Below are 21688 nucleotides of genomic sequence, written 5' to 3' on the forward strand. Positions count from 1 at the left end.
CATCCATACCCCTCACTCCCCACCCACCAGGCATTATGTATTCCGCCATACACATTAAGTCCTATCCAGTCAAGCATTTGTACCCAGATGTCCTTCGGTGCAAATTCATCCACTGGAGTTTAGTCAGCCTATCTGTAGATGGTAAGTAAGGCCTACTCTCCCTCACCTAGTAATAATCAGTCTTCAGTAGTTCCCAGGCTAGGTCTGGCCTGCCACCCATTTCCCTCACGCTACTCTGGGCTCCTGTCTGATTGAGTTGGCATGGATCCTGTGCTTGATGCCACCACTGCCACAAGTTCACATGTCCAAGCTTCCAGTGGACTGAAAGCCTCTGCTTCCCTATGCTCATGAAGCAGCTCTGGCTCTTGCAGTCTTTCTACCCCATTTTCCACAGTGGTCCCTGAGCTGTGGGTGGGTGAGGTTTAATATAAGAATTCTATTCAGGGACACACACTCTGCAGTCTCTTATTCTCTAAAACTTAGCCAGTTGTGGCCTTCTGTGTGCATTGCACACTGTTGTATAAGGAAGGTCCACTGGTGAGTAGAGGGATTCACCAATTTTCTTTCTACCCCTTGTTCTGCTATATTCCATAGGCCTTAGGTGTAGAGGTTCAACCGTAGATATGTCATCTAGGACTGGGCATTTCTCAAGACGTATATTCTCTCTGACCAGTTGTGGGATTCTGTAGTACCCTCCATCTGTTGCAAAAGAAGCTGCTTTGATGAGTGGTGTACGGTATATTTGTCTGTAAATAGAAGGCTCCATATTTAACATATGGTAAGAAATTTCATTTGGCTAGAGTTATGACAGAGATAGGGTTGTCTAGAGGATTTATGACCTTTCCAGCCATATGTATTTGGCTGTGTCTACAGTGCTACCCATGAGTTCACTGACACTTGGCTTTAAATCCAATTAGATAGCTATTGATTACTCCCCAGATAACAGTGCCCCTATTGCACCAAAAGCTGTAGTTTGCTGTGCTAGTAGTTATGGTTATTAGGTTTTAGGACTGGGTTGGGCCATTGATTATTGATTGATTCTCTCCCTTAGCAGCCTGCCTAGTATCCTCTAGAACTATGAGAGGTAAACTTAAGGTAGAAGGCTTCCAGGTTAGTTTCTGTTCCATTGGTCTATGTGCTATGTCTCAAGTATGTTCTGTCTTCAGCAGTAGGGTCTTATCTTCCAGTTCTGGGAGATAACCAAGAGTTCTGGAAATAGCATGTGTTATTTTGAGAGTATCTTGGAACACTCTCACCAACCACTTAAGGGAGGTCCTGCCTGGCACTGTGTTCCTTGCCATACAGTCTCGAGGTATACATATGCACTAATGTTCAGATACTCTATGTGCATTTCTCAGGGGCTTTCAGGGGCAACACATTTCCCTCTGGCTTCCCTAGCCCTCCAGGATCCATTGATCTTTACTCTCTTTCCCCTCATTTTACCTCCCTCCTCCCTTTCCAGTCCAAGCACCTCCATTATCCCCACCCTACCCCAGTGACACCCACCTCCCCCACTGTGGACCCCTGTATATCCCTCCCTCATCCCATCCCAGCCAAATACTCTCACTTTCCCCAACTCCCCCCTGGTAACATCTGTTCCATACTATCCCCCTCTTTTGAGTTCTTTCTTTTCCTTTACCTTTGTGTATCCTTTCCATTTTCCTGGCTCCTGGTGTAACATCAGGTAGTATACTCACATATAAGTTATTGGTGCTATGATCTGCAAAAGAGGGAAAACATAAGTCACTTGCTTTTCTGAGTTTTTGTTACTTCACTTAGAACAACATTTTCTAGTTCCATCTATTTACCTGCAAATTTCATAATTTCATTTTTCCTTACTGCTGAGTAGAACTCCATTGTGTAAATGTACCACATTTTCATTATACATTTGTCAGTTGAGGGACATTTAGGTTGTTTACATTTTTTAGCTATTGTGAAGAGAGCAGCAACAAACATGGATGTGTAGGCAAGGAGTGGTATAACCAGATCAGGTGGTAGATTCACTTTTAGTTTTTTGAGTTCTCCACACTGCTTTCCATAGTGGTTGCATAACTTTGCATTCCCACCAGCAGAGAATGAGCCTTCCCTTTTCTTCCAGCATTTGGTGTCTTTTGTTCTCTTGATTTTAGCCACTATGACTGGAACAAGATGGAATCTTAAAGTGGTTTTTATCTGCATTTCTTTAATAGCTAAGGATTCTGAGCACTTTTTAAGGTGCTTCTTAGTAATTTTTATTTCTTTGTTTGAGAACTCTCTGTTCAGGTCTATCACCCATCTTTGTATTGGATTATTTTCTTGTTTTTTTTTGAGTTCTTTGTATATTTGGATATTAATCCTCTGTCTAATGTGTAGCTGGTAAAGATCTTCTCCCACTCAGTGGATTTTCTTGTCCCTTTCTTTGTTGTTTCTTTTGCTGTACAGAAACTTTGTGATTTAATGAGATTGCACTTATTAATTGTTGACCTTAGTGCCTGAGCAGCTGGTGTCCTATTTAGAAAGTCTTTTCCTATCCCTGTATCTTGGAGGGTACTGCCTGTGTTCTTCTAGCACTTTCCATGTTTCAGGTTTTATGTTGAGGTCTTCGATCCATTTGAAATTGACTTTTGTACAGGGTGAACGATAAGGGTCCAATTTCATTCTTCTGCAGGTTGGAGATTCGGTTTTGCCAGCACCATTTGTTGAAGATCCAGTCTTTCCTCTGTTGTGTGTTCTTGGCACCTTTGTCGAATATCAGGTGGCTGAAATTGCATGTACTCATGTTTGGGTCTTCTATTGTGTTTGATTGGTCTACATGTCTTATTTTTTAAAAAATATTATTTATTATTATTTATTTATTTAATAAACACATGATTAGAAGAAGCATTTCATTATAGCTTTAACATATTCAATAACAATTTCCAGAGCAAGGGTACATCTATTTCAAAAGTGACTGTAAATTTTTAGTTTCACAGTTGAATTAATACAGTTATACAATATTGAACTCAGTATAAACCCTGTAAGACATAAAATTGAATGAGTTTTTATGCTTTAAAGAAGATCTCCATTTCATTTTAAAATATGCTGATTTCTACATTTTTAATGCTACCAATGCTTCGATGTTTGCATGTGTCTTTAATCTCTATGTATCTGATTATTACTAGTCACAGTAGGTTACACTCAGATCCTTGGCACCTGAGTATGGATATAAATTCATCAGGTAGATTTCAATGGTAATGTTTATCACCTCTACTAATTAACATGAAGTGAATATTCATGCTTCCTCCTTAAATACAAGTCTTTTTCTTTATTTTTTTTGTATGTATATCATACAGAACATCCCACACAGTCTTATTCATCTATATACCCAATTCTCAAATGGCACTCTCCCATAGCCTGCCCCCCACCCACTGGAGCCCATATACTCTGTCATCCCTGTTATTGTCCACTATGTTGTTGGCGCCCCCAGCCATTCCCCAGTGCTTGTCTGTCTGTAGAATCTAGTCAGCCTATCTAGAGATCCTTGTTTTAGGAAGACCAGCTGTTCCTCATCTAGCAGCAATCAGTTCTCAATATTCCTTTAGATAAGATTGGGGTCTGCTGTTCATTTTCGAAGTTTTATGCCGGGTTACTATCTGGGAATCTTTTGGGCCACCCTGGCCAATAACTCAAAGGAAGGTATCTCCTGTCTGGCATTGTTTCTTGTTATGTATCCTTTAGCTATGCATATGGATGCTTAAAAAATTATATTGACCCCATTAATCTTTTGTTATACTTTCCTTTTGGGTGTTTAAGACCCTACAGTTGGTCCAGATAAACCAATTTATTTTTACTCTTAAGTTTGTTTGAGGATCTGTTCCTCAGGGGTCACATGGGCTTAGGAGGAGCCCCTGGCTCCTTTCTTTTATAAGTTCCATCTATGTGGAGATAAGTCAAAGGTCCTGCTCAACCATGACTGGCTTCACTTGGGAGCATGGAGGAAATGTTTCCTCTGTGTTGACCCTCCTCTTTGTAGACTGAACACTGGTTCAAGTCCATCTGGAGGGGTCTCCATGGCCTCCTTGATCAAGAGGACAGGTGACTCACCACAGTTACAGGACATTTTGAGAGATGCTCATAGTCCCCTGGAACTTAGTTGACCTAGGAGGGAAAGGAGCAAAAACTGTCCTTTATGTCCCTCTGTCCAAATTAGTATAGGCCTCATAGTATGGCTGTTAAACATCCAAGAAGGTTAGTTCCACCTGTCTGGTACTTTTAATTACTTTGTGCCATGTAGATAAAGCTTGGGCAAAGACCAAACACTCTCGGATAAACCTTGCCTAGACATATATTACATTCTTTGATCTGGTTGTATGTATAATTTGTCAGTAGGTTGTGGGACTAATATGGTTCCCTCTGGTTTTTTAAAACTAGCTGGGCATTATTTATGTGTCGCATTGTCTAACCCTTCCACCATGGTTTCCCCATTTAAGGTGCCTCCGTTTTTCCCATTTCTCCCTTAATAATATCCCTCTCCTATGGTCCTACCTCTCTTGAGCTCCTTCTTTCCCTTTATCCCCTAGGTTCCTTGTATAACCTTCCCTCCCCCCTCCCCTTAAAATAACCCCATTTTTAACCATATCTCCCTTATTAACACCTGTTTCCTACTGTCCTTCTCTTTCAGATTCTTTTTTTCCTTTATCTCCCTGGTTCCTTTTCATTATTCTGGTTCCTGTAGTTATGTCTGGATACAAACTCATTTATAAGGATTTGGTGCTAGGAGCCACATATGAGGGAGAACATATGTCGTCTTTTTTTTTTTTTTTCTGAGTCTGTTACTTCACTTAGTATAACAGTTTCTAGTTCCATCCATTGATCTGCAAATTTCATGATTTTGTCTTTCTTTTTTTTAAAAAACAATATTTTATTATTTTTATTTTATGTGTACGAATGTACTGCCTGTATGTATGTGAGTGCACCTGTGTCATGCAATGCCACAGAGGTCAGACGAGGGCTTCAGATTCCCCTGGAACTGCAGTTAAGGACTGTTCATAGCTGCCATATGGGTGCTGGGAATTGAACCTGGGTCCTCTGCAAGAGTAGTCAGTGCTCTTAACCACTGAGCCATCTCTCCAGCCCCTATTTCATCTTTCTTTACTGCTGAGTAAAACTCCATCATATAAATGAACCACATTTTCATTATCCATTCATCAGTTGTGGGACACTTAGGTTGCCTCCATCTCTTAGCTATTGTGAAAAGAACAGCAACAAACATGGATGTACAGGTGTCTCTGCAATAGGATGAGTTCTTTGAGTGTATGCTAAGCAGTGGTATAGCTGGGTCAAATGGTAGGTTCATTTATAGTTTTTTAAGAGTTTTCCATACTGCTTTCCATAGGAGTTGAACAAGTTTGCAGGCCCACCAGCAGTAGATGAGTGTTCTCCTTCCCCCACATCCTCTCCAACATTTAGTATCATTTGTTCTCTTGATCTTAGCCAGTCTGACTGGGGTAAGATGAAATCTTAAAGTGGTTTTAATTTGCATTTCCCTAATTATGAGTGATGTTGAACACCTTTTAAGATGCTTCTTAGCCATCTTTATTTCTTCTTTTGAGAACTCTCTGTTCAGTTCCTTAGCCCATCTTTTAATTGGGTTACTTCCTTTCTTGGTTCTTTGTTTTTTGAGTTTGTTATATATTCTGGATGTTAAACCTCTGTCAGATGTGTCACTGGTGAAGGTTTTTCTCCCACTCTATGGGTTTTCACTTCCTTGGTTGCTTCTTTTGATGTACAGAAACTTTTTAGTTTAACAAGGTCCCATTTGTTGGTTCTTGACCTTGTTTCCTGGGCAGTTGATGTCCGGTTTAGAAAATCCTTTCCTACACCTATATCTTGTAGGTTGTTGCCAATTTTTTCTTTGATCCATTTGGAATTGACTTTTGTGCAAAGTGAAAGATAAGGGTTTAGTTTCATTCTTCTACAGGTGGAGATCCAGTTTTGCCAACACCATTTGCTGAACATGCTGTCTTTCTTGCATTGAATGTTCTTGGCCCCTTTGTCAAATATCAGGCAGCTGAAATTGAATGTACTCATATTGGGGTCTTCAATTTTGTTCCATTGATCTATGAGTCTATTTTTGTGCCAGTACATGTTGTTTTTACGACTATAGCTCTGTAATACAGTTTACAATTTGTTATAGTAATCCCTCCAGTATTGCTCTTAGCGTTCAGTGTTGCTTTGGCTATCTGAGATCTTTTGTGCTTCCATATGAATCTTAGGATGGTTTTTTCCCAATCTGTGAAAAATGTCATAGGGATTTTGATTGGCATTGCATCGAATTTATAAATGGAACAAAATTGAATGGTCATTTTCACAATATTAATTCTTCCAATCCATGAGCATGGGAGGTCCTTACATTTCCTGGTGTCTTCCTCAATCTCTTTAACAATTTACAATTTTCACTGTAGAGATCTTGGGTGTCTTTGGTCAGATTTATTCCAATATTTTACAGCAATTGTGAATGGGAGTATTTTCTGGTATTCTTTCTCCAGTTGCTTGTTATTGATATATAGAAAGGCTACTGATTTTTGTAGATTGATTTTATAATCTGCCACTATACTGAAAGTGTTGACCAGTTCTAGGAGTTTTCTGATAGAACTTTTGGGATCTCTTAGGTACAGTATTATAGCATGACTTCTTCTTTTCCAATTAGTACTCCTTTAATTTCCTTCTCTTACTGCTCTTGCAAAAGTTTCAAGCACTATATTGAAAAGGAATGGAGATAGTAGACAGGTATATCTGGTTCCTGATTTTAATGTGAGTGCTTCAAGTTTTTCTCCATTTAGAATAATGTTTGGCTATGGGTTTGTTGTATATAGCTTTAATTATGTTGAGGTGGTTCCCTTTAGACCAATTCCTTCTAGGAATGTGTGATTTTGTCAAAGGCCTTTTCTACATCTATGGAGATAATCATGTAATTTTTGTCCTTAAGTCGATTTACATGTTTTATTGCATTTATTTGACCCATGTATGTTAAACCATCATTGCATCTCTGGAGTGAAGCTGAGCTGTTCTTTGTGATCTATTTGATGTGTGTCTCTATGTGGTTTGAGAGTATTTTGTTGAGTATCTTTGCATCTATGTTTATTAAGAATATGGACGTATAGTTGTTGTTTTTGTGTGTCTTTTCCTGGTTTTGGTTTTAGAGTGATACTTTTTTCACAGGAGAAGTTTGGCAGTTCTCCCTCTGTTTCTATCTCTTTGAATAATGTAAGCAGTTCTTCATTGTCTAGTAGAATTTTGCTGTGAGGCCCTTGGGGCCTGGGCTTTTTTTATTTTGAAGGTTTTGTATTTCTGTTTCCATTTCCTTATTTGTTATGGGTCTGTTTAGGCTGTTGATCTCTTTCTTCTTGGTTTAACTTTGGTGTCCATGACTTTAGAAATTCATCCATTTCTTTTGAATTTTCATATTTAATGGAGTATAGATTTTTAAAGTATTACAACCTTCTGAATTTTTTTTTTTTGGTGTCTGTTGTGATGTTTCCCCTTTCCCCTTTCATCTCTGATTTTGTTCATTTAGATTTGCTCTTTCTTTTGGTTAAATGGACTGAGGGCCTGTCTATCTTGTTTAACCTTTCAAAGATCCAGCTCTAGATTTATTGTTTTTTTTTTGTATTGTTTTCTTTGTTTCTATTTCATTAATTTCTGCTCTGATTTTTGTCATTTCTTCTTGTCTACTAGGTGTGTTCTTGCCTTTCCAGAGTCTTGAGTTGTATTGTCAAGTTGTTTATTTGTACTCTTTCTGATTTTTTAAATGTAGGCACTAAGAGCTATAAACTTCCCTCAGGACTGCTTTTAAGGTGTCCCAGTGGTTTTGTTGCATTCCATTCACATTTTCATTTTGTTCCAGAAATAATTTTATTTATTTATTCATTTTTTTCTTTGACCCATTCATCATTCAGAAGTATGTTGATTAATCTCCATGAATTCATGTAGTTACTAGAGCTTCTTTTGCTGTTGGTTATAAGCTTTATTGCACTGTAGTCTGATAGAATGCATGGAATCATTTCAATTTTTTATATTTGTTGAGATGTGTTTTGTGTCCCAGAATGTGATCAATTTTAGAAAAAGTTGCATGGGCTGCTGAGTAGAAAGTGTATTCTTTGGTGCTTGGGGAGAATATTCTGTATATGTCTGTTTCATGTAAGATGTCATTTAATTCTGTTTATTCTTTGTCCAGTTGACCTGTCTATTGAAGGTAGTGGGGTGTTGAAGTCACCTACTGTTACTGAGTTGGGGTTAATCTGTGTTTTATAGTCATAGAGTACTGTTTTTATGACACTGGGTGCTCCATGGTTTGGTGCATGTATGTTCATGATTGTAATATCTTCTTGATTGATTGTTCCTTTGATTAGAATGAAGTGACCCACTTTAACTCTTCTGATTAGTCTTAATTTAGGGTCTGTTTATACCTGCTTGCTTCTTAGAGCCATTTTCTTGGAATATTTTTTTTCTATCCTTTCACCATAAGGTAGTGTCTATTCTTGAAGGTGAGATGAATTTCTTGAAGACAATAAAAAGATGGGTTTTCTCTCTTTTTTTTTTGGTCTTTTTGAGACAGGGTCTCCCTGTAGCCCCAGCTGGCCTGGAACTCACTATGTAGACCAGGCTGGCCTTGAACTCACAGAGATCTGCCTGCCCTGCCTCCCAAGTGCTGGGATTAATGGCATGCACCACCACACCTGGCGGGTCTTCTTTCTTGATTCATTCTGCTAGTTTGTTTCTTTTGACAGGGAAGTTGAAGCCAGTGTTATTGTTGAAAGATATGTATTTGATACTGTCATTTTAACTTCTTGGTGTTTGTGGCCCTATTTTGTGTTTCCGTTTTTATACCTTTCTTTGTTTTCTTTCTGTAGCCCCTTGGGTACACTCATTCCTATCTTTGGTCCTTTGTATTGCCTCGAGTATTCTCTATAGGGCTGGATTGGTGGACATGAATTCTTTCAGCCTATTTGTGTCATGAAATATTTTCCATTCCCCTTCAACTATGATAGATAGTTGTGCTGGAGAAAGTATTCGGGCTTGGCGCCCATTGTTGTTTAGACCTGAGAATACTTTGGTCCGGCTTCTTCTGGGTTTCATTGTTTGCATTGAATACTCAGCTATAATTCTGATGGGTTTTCCTTTATATGTGACTTGTTTCTCTAGCAGCTTTCAGTATCCTCTCCTTGTTCTGTACATTTAATGTTTTTACTATGATATGCTGTGGGGACTTCCTGTTCTAATTGGGTCATGTCTAATTGCTGTTTTATGTGCTTCTTGAATCTGTATAGGTGAGTCTTTCCTTGATTTAGGGAAATTTTCTTCTATAGTCCTGTTGACAGTGTGGTCAACACCATTGACCCGAGATTCTTGTCCTTCCTGTATGCCTGTGGTGTGTAGATTTGATCTTTTCACGTTGTCCCACAATTCCTGTGTATTCTTTTCCTGTGGGTTTTTTAAAAAAAAATTTGCATAGTCTTTGCTTAATGAGTCCAGATCTTCAGCTTTGTCATCCAGTCTTGATATTTTGTTTTCCCTTTCATTCATTCTACTTGTGAGACTTCCTACTGCTGTTTCTAATTGGGTTTTTGAGTTTTTCAATTCCATGTTCATTTCAGTGTGGGTTTTCTTTTCTTTTGTGAATTCGCTTTTCAAGTTCTGAATTGTTTTTAATATTTCATTAAGTTGCATATTTATATATTCTTGAGCTTCCATCATAGGTTTATGCCTATCCTCTGAATTATTTGAGTTGTTTTTCTGTGTTCTATTTAAGTTCTTTGATCATGTTTATAATTGTTCTTTTAAATTCTGTGTCCTGGGGTTCCTCAGGTTGTTTCTGATTGTAGTGCTCTTCTGTAGGACTAGTAGGTTTTTTGGTGGGTCTATTCTCTTGGTTTTTCTTATTATTTGTGTTTTTTTTTTGTGCTGCTATTTGAGCATGTGGATGTTCATCATTGGTTGTGTGTCCAGTAGGAACTTATATCCTGTCTTTGTTTGATTGAATTTTGGTTCTGTTTACATTGTTTATATATTTGGTTGCTTTTTGCAGTTCTATGTGGGCCAGTCTGTCAGGCCAATCAGGAGCCTGGGGAAGATGGGGGCAGGGACCACCTGAGGAAGGAGTTAGCAATCTATGCTGGGGGTTTAACTAGTCTGGCTTAGGAAGCTAGTCTGGAGATCTGAGGCAGAGGAATTGGAACGGGCCTGAGTCCAAGGCTAGCAGGGGCAGGGTGGGGGTTGGGTAGATTGTAGGTCTTGGGGCTGCAAAGGAATGTAATCAGGTGCACATATTTTACTTAACATGTTTTTTTTCCTTATGTCTGCCTATTCAAAACATGCTTATCCTTCAGAGTTTTGCTATAGGACTGGGGAGATGGCTCAGTGAGTGAAGGTACTTGTTGCCAGGCTTGACAACCTGAGTTTGATCCCTGGGACCCTCAAAGTGGAAAGAGAGAACCCATTTGTGTCCGTTGTTCTTAACCTTCACATACAGAATATGACATGCATGCACCCCCCTTGCCCCAAATAAATAAATGAATTCTTTTATGTATGGTATAAACAGTTTGTGCAAAACATCTGGGGCCTTTCTGATACCTGTGATCTTTTTTCCTCAGAACTTTTAATCTGTGCAAGTCACTTGATAAGGTGTGTGTGGAGGCTAGAGGTCAACTTCAGTTGTCATTCCTTAGGAGATAGCTACCCTGGTTTGTTTATAAACTGCTTTGAAAAAAATCTCTCTCCCTCCTTCCTCCCCCAACCCCGTGTGTGTGTGTGTGTGTGTGTGTGTGTGTGTGTGTGTGTTTATACTCTGCTCTGAAAAAAATCTCTCTCTCCCCGTCCTCCCCCCCCCCCGTGTGTGTGTGTGTGTGTGTGTGTGTGTGTGTGTGTGTGTGTGTGTGTGTGTGTGTGTGTGTGTACCACAGCAGTGTGTAGAGATCAGAGGATAATCTCAGATGGTAATCTTTGCTTCCCACCTTGTTTAGGGTAAAGACTCTTGTTATTTGCTGCCATGTGCTCCAGGCTAGCTGGCCCATTATCTTCCAGAGATTATTTTGTCTCTGCCTCTTATCCGGGTTTAGGAGTACTCATATTACAGACTAGTACTCATATTACAGACTAGAGCTACTGTACCTGGCCTTATATGGATTATGGGGATTTTTTGAACTCAGGTCTTCACATTTTCACAGCAAGTGCTTTACCCACTAAGTTATCTCTCGAGCCCCCCTACCTCACACAAAAAACTATTGTACATATTATTACTGTGGTAGGCACATGCATGGAGGTAAGAGGACAACTTTGAGGAGTTGGTTCTCTCCTTCCACCTTTATGTGAGTTCCAGGGATTGAATTTGGGTTGTCAGACTTGTGCAGCAAGTGCTTTTACCTGCTGGGCTATTTTACTGACCCTTTTCTTTTTTGAGATAGGATCTCTTACTAGGGCCTAGGACTTGCTGATAGATTCTCCCTTTTCTGCCTCCCCAACACTGGGATCCAAGTATGCATCATAAGCACCTGACTTTTTTATGTGGGTGCTGGTGATTGAGCACAGGTTCTCATGCTTGCATAGCAAGCACTTTACTGACAGCTATCTCCTCAGCCTCAGCTGGTACTCCTTTGTAAAGAAAAATTTCCCTTCATCATTTGATAACATTTGTCTTAAAATATACTTATTGAAAATGAGAGACAAGTAGCTGGTTTTGAATCAGTATTGTTATGACAAAAGAGTTATACATGAAGGTGATCTTTAGGAACTCATAGCTTGACTGGTATAGACAAAATAATATGAACAAATATAGACAAAATATGCATCAACATAAATGAGACAAGGTGGTATGTGCTGCATATCAAGTGACTTGCACAGATTATAAGTTTTGGGAGAAATGATCAGTGGGATCAGAGAGGTACCAGACATTTTAGATAGGAGATTTCATACCATGCCTTTGAAGGATAGACATATTTTAAATAGACAGACAAAAGGTAAATACATACTGTAGGCAGTTCAGATGTTAAGGATGAGTACGTAGGGAAAGATGATGTAATGAACATATCATGGGAAGCCATCTGTCTGTAGAAGCTGAAAATTATGGGTATTTTAGTGTGTTTTCTGCTATTATAACAATATTGCAGAATGGGTAAATTCTACATATAAATTTATTTTGCTTATGATTCTGGAGGCTAGAAAGTCCGAGAGCATGATGATGACATGTGATGTGGCCCATCAGCAGAAGGCACCACATGATGAGATAGGGAGAGAGGATGGAGGGAGAAAAAGCTGAAATACTCCTTTCATTGTTAGTCCACCCCCATAGTAACAGCTTTAATCCATTCAGGAGAACAGTGCAACTGTAACCTAATTGCCTCTTAAAGGTTCTACCTCCTAATATTGGTAAAATGATGATTAAATTTCCACATAGCAATAGGTATAGAAGCAAGTTTGGGAAAGAAGATAATCCAGGAACAGCAATACACACAAAGAAACATGAACAACTTTAATTGCCAGTTTCAAGGAGATTGCACTTTAATCAGTGTATGCCTTTATCATTAAACAAAGCTTTGTGAAAAATTAGAAGCAGGAAGACTATTGTGACCACTTTTGGGTTAGTTGGAGCTGGAGAATATAATTCACAAGTATCCTGTTTCCCTTGTAGCTCGTGTGACCCCAACTCTACCCAGGCAGGACCGTCCTGTGCGTGAGGGGACCCGGGTTGCCTCCATTGAGACTGGCTTGGCTGCAGCAGCTGCAAAGCTTGCCCAGCAGGTAAGTGCTGACCCCCAGCCAATGGCCCTGCTATTATCTTAATGGAGAATAGGTAACCTTTTGGCAATATCCCAGTCCCCTCCTGTATCCTTTACATCCCAGCTCTATAGCAAGCTAGTTTCTTAGGTTATACAGTTGACATGATTTAGTATGAAATAAGGGGTCATAGAAAAGTCCTTGTTGATAACACTTACATTTCTGAGTGTATAAAAACCCTCAGAAGGGGAGAGAGAGTCAGTTTTCTTTAAAGGTGTGGTCCTTTTGTAGGTTGTCCATGCCCCCACTGAATAACCCCATACCATATGTATATGGATAGCACTAATTGGATTCAGTGGGCTATTTCAGAGGAAAAAAGACATGAAGTTGAGAGGGGGACATGAGAAGAGGACCTGGGAGGAGTTGGAGGGATGGGAGTGGGTGATGAATATGATTGACATACATTGTATACATGTATGACATTCCCAAAGAATAAATTAAAAAATATATTTTTAAAAAGCTCTCAAATAGGACTAAATCTGTCCTTTGCTTTCAGATTTAGTCCTGAGGAAATGACTCAGTTGAGTATATCTAAGTCCTTAGTCACCCACCAGTATTGGAATTTGGCCTTTTAAAAAGAGGTTTTTCTTATCCTATAGCAAATATTATTACCTTGATCTTTACCCCCTGCTTCTCAAGAAAACAACACAATTTTTTCATCCTAAAAGGTCACCTTTACTGAAGCAATTTTACCTTTTAACATTAGTTTGCAAAGTTCTTTAACATATGTAGTGTGCTCTGAAATCTTAGGAGCATTTGAAGGTGAATTTTTTGTTTTTTTTTTTCCTTAACAATAGCCCCTTAACTCCTCCTGCCACATTCTACAGCTTGGAGCATTATTAAGCATCTGCCTTATGTTGGGTGCTCCCATATGCAATGTCTAATGTAATGTCCCCAATAGCCTTGTTCAGTAGATGATATTTTCATCATTTTACAGGTGAAAAATATGAGGCTCACTTTAAGTGACTAGTCCAGGATAAGACAGCCAGTAAATGAAGGAGACAAGATTCAAACTCATATCCTCTAACTTCAAATTTCATGCTACTTGATGTTTAAGTGCAGTAGTTAAATGTTTATATATTTTAGTAATTATATCCTATTCAAGTGAAATTTAAGACATTTTTCATTTTATATTCTATAGAGCTATAGAGTTTCTTAGAAATGTCTTAGAGGATATTATTGGGAGCTAGGAGAGACCAAGCAGGCCAGGTGGCCCTTCTTTGACTCAAATTTCCTTCTATTGTTATCTCAGTGCCATGTAAGATATAACTTGAAAATAGATAAAAGTGTGAAAACTCCTCAGTGCTTTCTAAAGAACAACTACTATGTAGGTTGATGAAATTACTTCAAAGAAGAGGTTTTTAAATTGGGGAAGGGTATTTCAGTCTGAGTTTTTGGTAGGAGGAGGGAGGCATTCCAGGAAAAGATTACTCCTTGATATTGCTCATGTAAGACCTTTTTATTTGGTCCCTAGTGACTTTTCCTCTCTGACCTCCTTACTGACCTCAGTATACACTCTTTCATGCCCGCCGCCATACTTTACTACAGCACTCATGGTTCAGTCCGCGTACTAGATTGACTCCTGCCTCTATGACTACATAAACCATTCCTTCTACCCATTGAGAATTGTGCCTTTTATGTTAACTTTACCTAATATCTCTTTATACCCTGTATTATCACTTTGTTTTTTTGATCTTCATCTGTGCTTCTATAGCATTTTCTCATGGTACTTAATGATCATAAGTATATTTTATGTTCTTTATTAAAAAGTGAGGATATATTAAAATGAATTTTGTATCCCCACTTTAGAAATCACACATGATTAGTCAGTGTTGGAGTGAGTAAATGAATGAATGAGATCTTTCTGGATTGGAGACTTCATGTTGGGAGATGGGTATGATAAGTAATGCTTAAAAAAATTAATTGTGGGTCTGGAAAAATGCCACCAAGCCTGACAACTTAGTTTCAATTCCTTGACTCACATGGTGGAAGGAGAGAACCAACTTCCACAAGTTATCCTTTGACTGCAACGCTGATGCCATGGTATAATACACATTTGCATGTGTGTGAACAGACATAAATAAATAACAAAATATTAAAAATGGATTCTGAACAAGTCTAACTGGCTCTAAGTTGTAACTATACTACTTAGACAAGTTGCATAATTTCATTTGTCTCAATTCTCTAATAAACTTTGTTTTAGGATTAAATTGGAGGTTGTGGTATATCCATGCATGTTCCTTAGAATGGCATTTGATATAGAGCAAAAATTATAGGCATGTTTGCTTCAATCATTATCATTATGGGTTGGCTAGGTATAAGTGGCTGGATAGTAGAATACCATGTCAGGCCAAAGAATTTGAACTTGGGTGAAACCTTGTTAGCAGCTTTTTAAACAAAGAAATTGGCAAGTTGGAAGTGATTCTATCACCAATCATCATTTATATGTGAAATAGATTAGCAGCAAAAGTAGGAAAGTTTAAGCTAAATAATCAAGATATGAAGACAAAATTTATTTCAGATTGGAGAAAAGGGGAATAGAATTCCTGATTTGGGTGAGAAAAGATTCTTTACATGGGTGTGGTTGAAGAGAACAGATTCTGAATCGCAATTTGAACACTTATTGGACCTGTAGCCTTGGGAAAATAATTTAGCCTTTTTTGCCCTAGTTTCTTTAGCCTCAGAAAGGGATTTTAATTCTTACTTCTTAAATTCCCAAACATATTAAATGCATAATTAAAGAACAGTGCCTGACATGTATTACTAATACTATTATTCTCATCCCCTGCAAATTGCTATGGTAGCTACAGCTGATCAAATCTTCTGAAGGCTTTTGTTGCTAATAAAAGGCTAAGAAGTATAATCATGGAAATGATATGTGTGACCAAGTGGCATTTCAGAAGGTGAATTCATTCACATATTCTCAGTACCATTTTTCCAGGTTCTCAGGGCTCCAGATGCCCATTACCCAGGTACTTACCTATGCAGTGGATAGTAGATCCATAGAGCAATGAATGGATGAAATCCAAGATATTGAGAGAAGTGGCACAACTCCATATTCATCTTTCTATCCAAACTGAGGTATTTTGATCCACAGTGACTTAGACATCTGTCAAGTCTTCTGTGAGAAGGAAAAAAGATCAGTAAAAGAAAAAAGCTATTATAAGAAATAAAGACAGAATAATAACTTCAATGTGTTCCTTCAATGTGTATTATGTTTTATGTTATTATTTAAACCCTCCGACTATTCTGAAAATCAGACACCATTCTACTCATTTTGCAGATGAGGCAGCCGAGACTTTACCGATGACTTTACCCAAAGTCATCCTATTTAAAGAACAGAAGCCTGGATTAGAACTCAGGCCTGTCTCATTCCAAGCTAATACTCTATGGTCAAATGTTTCATTTTGAAAAGTTTTTGAGGTGGTTAGAAACTAGTTTGGCTACTTTTCTGTGAGAATTGGAGCTCAAATTACTTATTATTTATGCACCTCCAATTTTCTGTAAAACGAAGGAGTCCGCCCCCCAGGACTGTTACAAGGATAAGATAGAGTAAATAAAGTACCTAAGCTATTGGTATAAATTTAGTTATTAGAAGTTCCTATAGTCCACCAAAACCCAAGTCTCCACTTACAGTTCTATTGCCACTGTGCTGTTAATTGGCAGTGATGAGTTAAGGATAGGTGACGCCAAGGAGATAACCTTAGGTATTGGAAGGTCTGTATGTTATATGTCCATTCAGGCTTAGACTTGGAAGGGGTGGAAAGGGAGTGGCAGATTGCAAAACTGTATTGACCATTGTCTCCCTCTTTTTGGGGGAAGTTTTCTTTCCTCCACTCTTTAATCTCTACAACCACCTGGCTTATATTTCAGGAGCTGCAAAAGGCCCAGAAGAAGAAATATATCAAGAAGAAGCCTTTGCTGAAGGAAATAGAACAGCCTCGCCCTCAAGACTCCAATAGTAGCGTGACAGTAGCTGCACCAGCACTGGCTGCTACACCCCAGCCTCTCACTTCCTCATCACCTCAGCCTCCTCCTGAACCTAAACAAGAGGCTCTGTCAGGAAGTCTTGCTGACCACGAGTATACTGCTCGTCCCAATGCCTTTGGCATGGTTCAGGCAAATCGCAGCACCACACCCATGGCCCCTGGAGTCTTCTTGAACCAACGGCGCCCTTCAGTTGGCTCCCAGAGCAATCAGTCAGGACAAGGTACATGATATATGGTGACAGAAATGAGAGAATTTTAGGGTCACCTACTTCTGATCCTAAGTGCTCTGGTAGATGAGAACACCAGGGAGGGATAGTGGAAAGCAAACTTTGGGTGCTTGGATTTCAGTTCAATAGAGATAAGATAGGTTTAGGTTTAGAAAGATTCTTCCAGTGGCCATAATGAAGGATGGACTGGAAGTAGGAAATTTGTAAAGTAGGCACATCCATAGATTCAGGCAAGAATGAAGAAAGGAAGGACCTCTGGAGGAGGTAATAAAGAGCATAAACTGAAATATGGATATAGCCAAATAGGATGTGAGAGGTGATTTGATGTGAGGAGAGTGAAAGAGGCAAGAGAAAGAGGACCTAAGTCTTCCTTTTCCCTTCATTGCCTAAAGCCCAATCCTTAGAGTATGTAGTTCAAGGACACTCATGTTGGTGTGATGTTTAGGATTTTACTAGAATGGGAATTTCTAATGAAAGAAAGGCCTGAGGATAACAACGTCATGGACACGGCAATAATCACCAACCATGGTGGTCAGAATAATATGGATGACACAGAAGCATGCTGACCTCCTTACAGAATTTTGGGAGGAAAATGATTAAGACCAAAGAAATCAACAAGGAAAAAGAACTAGAGAAACTATGACCATAGTTATAGCTGCAGCAAATTGGAGAAGGAACAGCCAAGGCATGTGGTATTGAATAGAAGTAGTTAAGGAGGGCTTCTTGTCCAATATAGAATAAAGATGAAAAACTGTTGTTGATAGAGAAAGGAGGGAGGTGGCCTGAGAGTGCTAGAGTTGCTCATAAAGCCCTTGTTATACCATTTGCTTACTTTGCCCCCTCCCTCACAGGAAAGCGCCCTAAAAAAGGCCTGGCCACAGCAAAGCAGAGACTCGGCCGCATCCTGAAAATCCACAGAAATGGCAAACTGCTTCTGTGAGCTGAGCCCTCTTGTGTCTCACCCCTTTATTCATTCACCCCCATTGCCTTCTTCGTTGTCAACTTGGGGCACTCCTGGATCCTATGAGCCCCAGACAAGGTGCTGAGGTGCATTGTCCTGCTTTCTTGGGACTGACCAAAGGCACGGACTGTCCCCAACTCCCTTTCCTATTTCCGCTATGAGTATCCTGCCTTCCTTCTCCATATCCTTGAGTAGTAGGTAAATGGGAGAAGTTTCCAGCTGACTAGAGCCTTTTTCTGTTCCTCCCATCTATTTCCCTTCCACCTGCTTTGTCTTTACTCTTGTCCACCTCCCCCATGTGGACGGAATGAGGACTGGCATAAAGAGAATTTGGGCCCCTCAGTTTCCCTGACCATGAAGTGCTCACTGTTTTCTGCAACTTCAGCCTTGTCTAAGCCTGCCCACCTCTACTTATTTTTTTCCATCCCTTCTTCCTCCCAGTCCAGTGATGTGCCCTACCTTCAGACTTCTTCTTGGAACCTCTGTTCCCTCTTACCTTTTTTTCATGGCAAAAAAAGAAGAGGGCTCAGAATCCCTTTATTACCCTATTATGGGTCATCTCCAGAGTTGACCTAGAAAAGCTGACTTCATCTGCCTTTGTAAAGAAAGGAGATTCCTGTCACTTTTCAAGGTGGGGAGAAAAGAGATACCTAAGCCTTTGATCATGACTGTTGCTTAGCCCATCAGAGGGAGCTGCTTTTGGCAGACTGCACGTGAAGTCCCTTTCTCATGATGATCTCCAGGGATTTGCCTGAATTTTGAGGCCCTGAAGAACATTATCCCTGTGGCTATAGCTGGGTTCCAGCAGGTGAAAAACTGCCTCCTACAAATCTGGAAGCATCTGCCATTGAATCAGATAACTGACCCTACGGCCTGCTTCTGCCGCCTATACCGTAAAGCACAGCCTGGACCTTCTGGAGAGGGTGTGGTGGGGCAGCCTAGTCCTGAGGGGACTTTGTTGGGAACCTCCATGTTTCTTTCCTTATCTGAGGTCTTACTCTGAAGACCTCAGAACTCACATGTTCACCTTTGGTCGTTGCACTTCCAGGCCGCAGGCCAACATTTAAGCGTAGTGCAGACAGGCCATTGAAGTCCAAGTTTAGATGTAAAGTAGCAAACCTGATCTACTCTTCTTTCTTTCCTTTGTGATTGTCGTCATTTTCCAGTCAGTGCCCCCACTGCCCCTCTCTTGTTTTGCCTCACTGGCAATCTGGACTTGATGGAGAATGCCCCCTCCTACAACCCATTTTGGCATTGCCCAAGTGGAGTGTGCGCTTGTCCTCTACCCTCCTCTCCAACCTCACCCTGGCTTGCCTAGTGCTTCTGGGGAATACAGATCATGGGGAATTTGTGAGGCCTCCTTTGTTGTCTTTGTGTTTGTGGTTTGTCTTTATTTTCTCCATAGATTAACCTCTACCATCCTCTCTTGGAATCAAGGGGTCCTTTAGCCCATTTGCTTTTTTAACCTTGGGGACCCCAAGGGGCCAAGCAGTCCTTCATCTAGTCACACCAAAGGCAAAAGGCCTGGCTACCTCCCCCCTAGCACATGAGGTCCCTACCCCTCCCTCTACCCAGCTTTGCTTATCTTGGGGGTTTCAGGGCAGCCATGGGAAGTGAGGGGAGAGCAGGAGAAGCCTCTGACTCTGTGGGCAACTGCCTGAGTAAAGGCTGACTGCTGTCACCAGAAATAGGTCCCCAGCCCTTTTGCCCATTTAAACCCCCTTCTTGATCTTTCAAAGGCAGCTAATTGCTAGCACCCCCCCACACACACACCCATTCTGGGCCTCTTTTCCTTCTGTTTCTGTGGAGCTGAAACCCAGACTCTGATTGGGTTCATTTAGTTTAATTGGGTTCTCAGAGTCTCCTGTTGTTTTGCGTTGTTTCCAATGAAAAGCAGGTTTACCCTCAGAGATATGCTTTTCCAAAGAAGCTAGTGTGTTTTTGCTGTTGTTGTTGTTGTTGTTGTTGTTGTTGATGTTGTTGTTTTTAATGTTTCAGGTTCTAAGTGAAGTGAGGCGGGGAGGGGTTGGGAATAACCAAGGTTTAGAACATGGTGAAATAGTTACCTCTGATCTGCAATCCCCAGCAGTGAGCTGGGGATAGGATGGAGGACAGAGAGAGGATTTCTATTCACCTTTAATATATTTTTACAAAAAAGCAAACAATTTAAAAACAAACCCACCGCTTCTGTACATGTCTAAATATATTTTTAGAAGTGGGTAGGATTGTGAATTTCTGATGCAGGACCTTTTTATAAATAGGTTAGAGTAGCATCATCCAGATTTCTCTGTTGTTTGTTCCCCTTGTTTTTTCTTATGTTATGTTACTAATGTAATTTATATTTTTTTTAGATCTCCCTTTCCTGTAGAGATAAAAGTGATTTATCTTGGCAATTTCTTTGCTTGGAATTCTTTATGGTGGTGGGGGGTGGTTGGTATGGGGATGAAGGCTGGTGGTGGTGGTGATGGTGGTGGTGGTTATAAAGTGTGGGGTCCAAAAAATTAATCTTTCTTTTTATCTTTCATTCAGCAGTTTGTCATTGGGCATTTCCCTACTGCCCAAACTTATACCTGAGGTTGCAGTTGGATAGGATCTTACCCTCAAGATAGCACACTTTACACATGTGAGGTTCATAATTAAAAGTACAATAAACAGAAAATAAAAGGCACAGTAATTCAAAGGGGCCTGACAAATTCAATGGGAAAGCTATTGATAGTTTCCATGGGCTATTTTCTTAATTTTATTTTTTATTGAAACTTTGATTTTTCTACAATATAGTTTGATGGTATTTCACTCCCTTCCCTATCTGCACTTCCCTGCACTGCCCCCTACCCAATTTAACGTACTCTTTTGCACACACGTGTGCGCGCACACACACACACCCACACACACACATACATATAAAATATACCCACAATTGGGTAATGTGCAGAGAACAAGAGGCTACAGAGTACTTATCCTTGAACGGGACATCTATTTTTATTAGTATATGCTAATATGTAATAATGTGTTTCTTATGACTTTATTTTTTTTTTGTCTTTTTGAGGCAGGGTCTCCCTGTAACCCCAGCTGGCCTGGAACTCACTATGTAGACCATGCTGGCCTTGAACTCACAGAGATATACTGGCTTCTGTCTCCTAAGTGCTGGGATTAAAGGAGTGTGCCACCACACCCAACCCATTATGACATTTTTTACATGTATATAATGTTTTTTGATCATTATTTACCTTACCCCCCCATAACTCTTATCCCCCTCGTGCTCCTGTTAATTCCCTTTCTCTTCTCAGCTAGTCCCCCATCTCTTGTCATGTCTTTCCTTCTCTCTCTCTCTTTCTCTCTCTCTCTCTCTCTTTTTCTTCTTTCTTCTTTCTTGTGTGAGCCACTTAGCTTAATTAGGGTTACTTACAGAAACATGAATGAGAGTGAGAAGTTATTTACTGGAACATGGGTACCTTACCAGTGGTTATACCACTGAAGAAATGTATCTTCCCACCACCCCAAGCAACTGTATTCATATGGAGGGATGGGGCTTTGTGATCTCCTCCCCTCTCCAGAACAGAATGCTGTTGGGCTGAATCTTTTACAGTTCTGCTGATAATCAGCTGCTGGGCGTTCCAGTGCCTGGTAGAAAGTATTCCACAGTAGTGTACTTGTCCTCTAGCTCTTACAGTCCTTCTGACTCCTCCATGATGTCCCCTTAGCTTTAGATGGGATAATACAGA

The 21688-nt window shown here is 40.0% G+C and overlaps 1 protein-coding gene across 5 annotated transcripts in view; it reads left to right on the forward strand.

Annotated features, from left to right (window-relative positions):
• Positions 1-20353, forward strand: part of Phf8 (PHD finger protein 8) — a 116149-nt gene extending 95796 nt beyond the window's left edge. For all 5 annotated transcript variants that reach the window (XM_008849685.2, XM_017802356.2, XM_029554365.1 and 2 more), the window contains 3 exons: positions 12644-12753; positions 16663-16999; positions 17857-20353. In XM_008849685.2, coding sequence (XP_008847907.1) covers positions 12644-12753; positions 16663-16999; positions 17857-17945 — 536 coding nt within the window. In that variant the 3' untranslated portion in view covers positions 17946-20353. The remainder of the gene's footprint in view (positions 1-12643; positions 12754-16662; positions 17000-17856) is intronic.
• Positions 20354-21688: the final 1335 nt, after the last annotated feature.

Source organism: Nannospalax galili, unplaced genomic scaffold (assembly GCF_000622305.1).
Source record: "Nannospalax galili isolate Female #2095 unplaced genomic scaffold, S.galili_v1.0 scaffold225, whole genome shotgun sequence".
In the NCBI taxonomy this organism is placed as follows: domain Eukaryota; kingdom Metazoa; phylum Chordata; class Mammalia; order Rodentia; family Spalacidae; genus Nannospalax; species Nannospalax galili.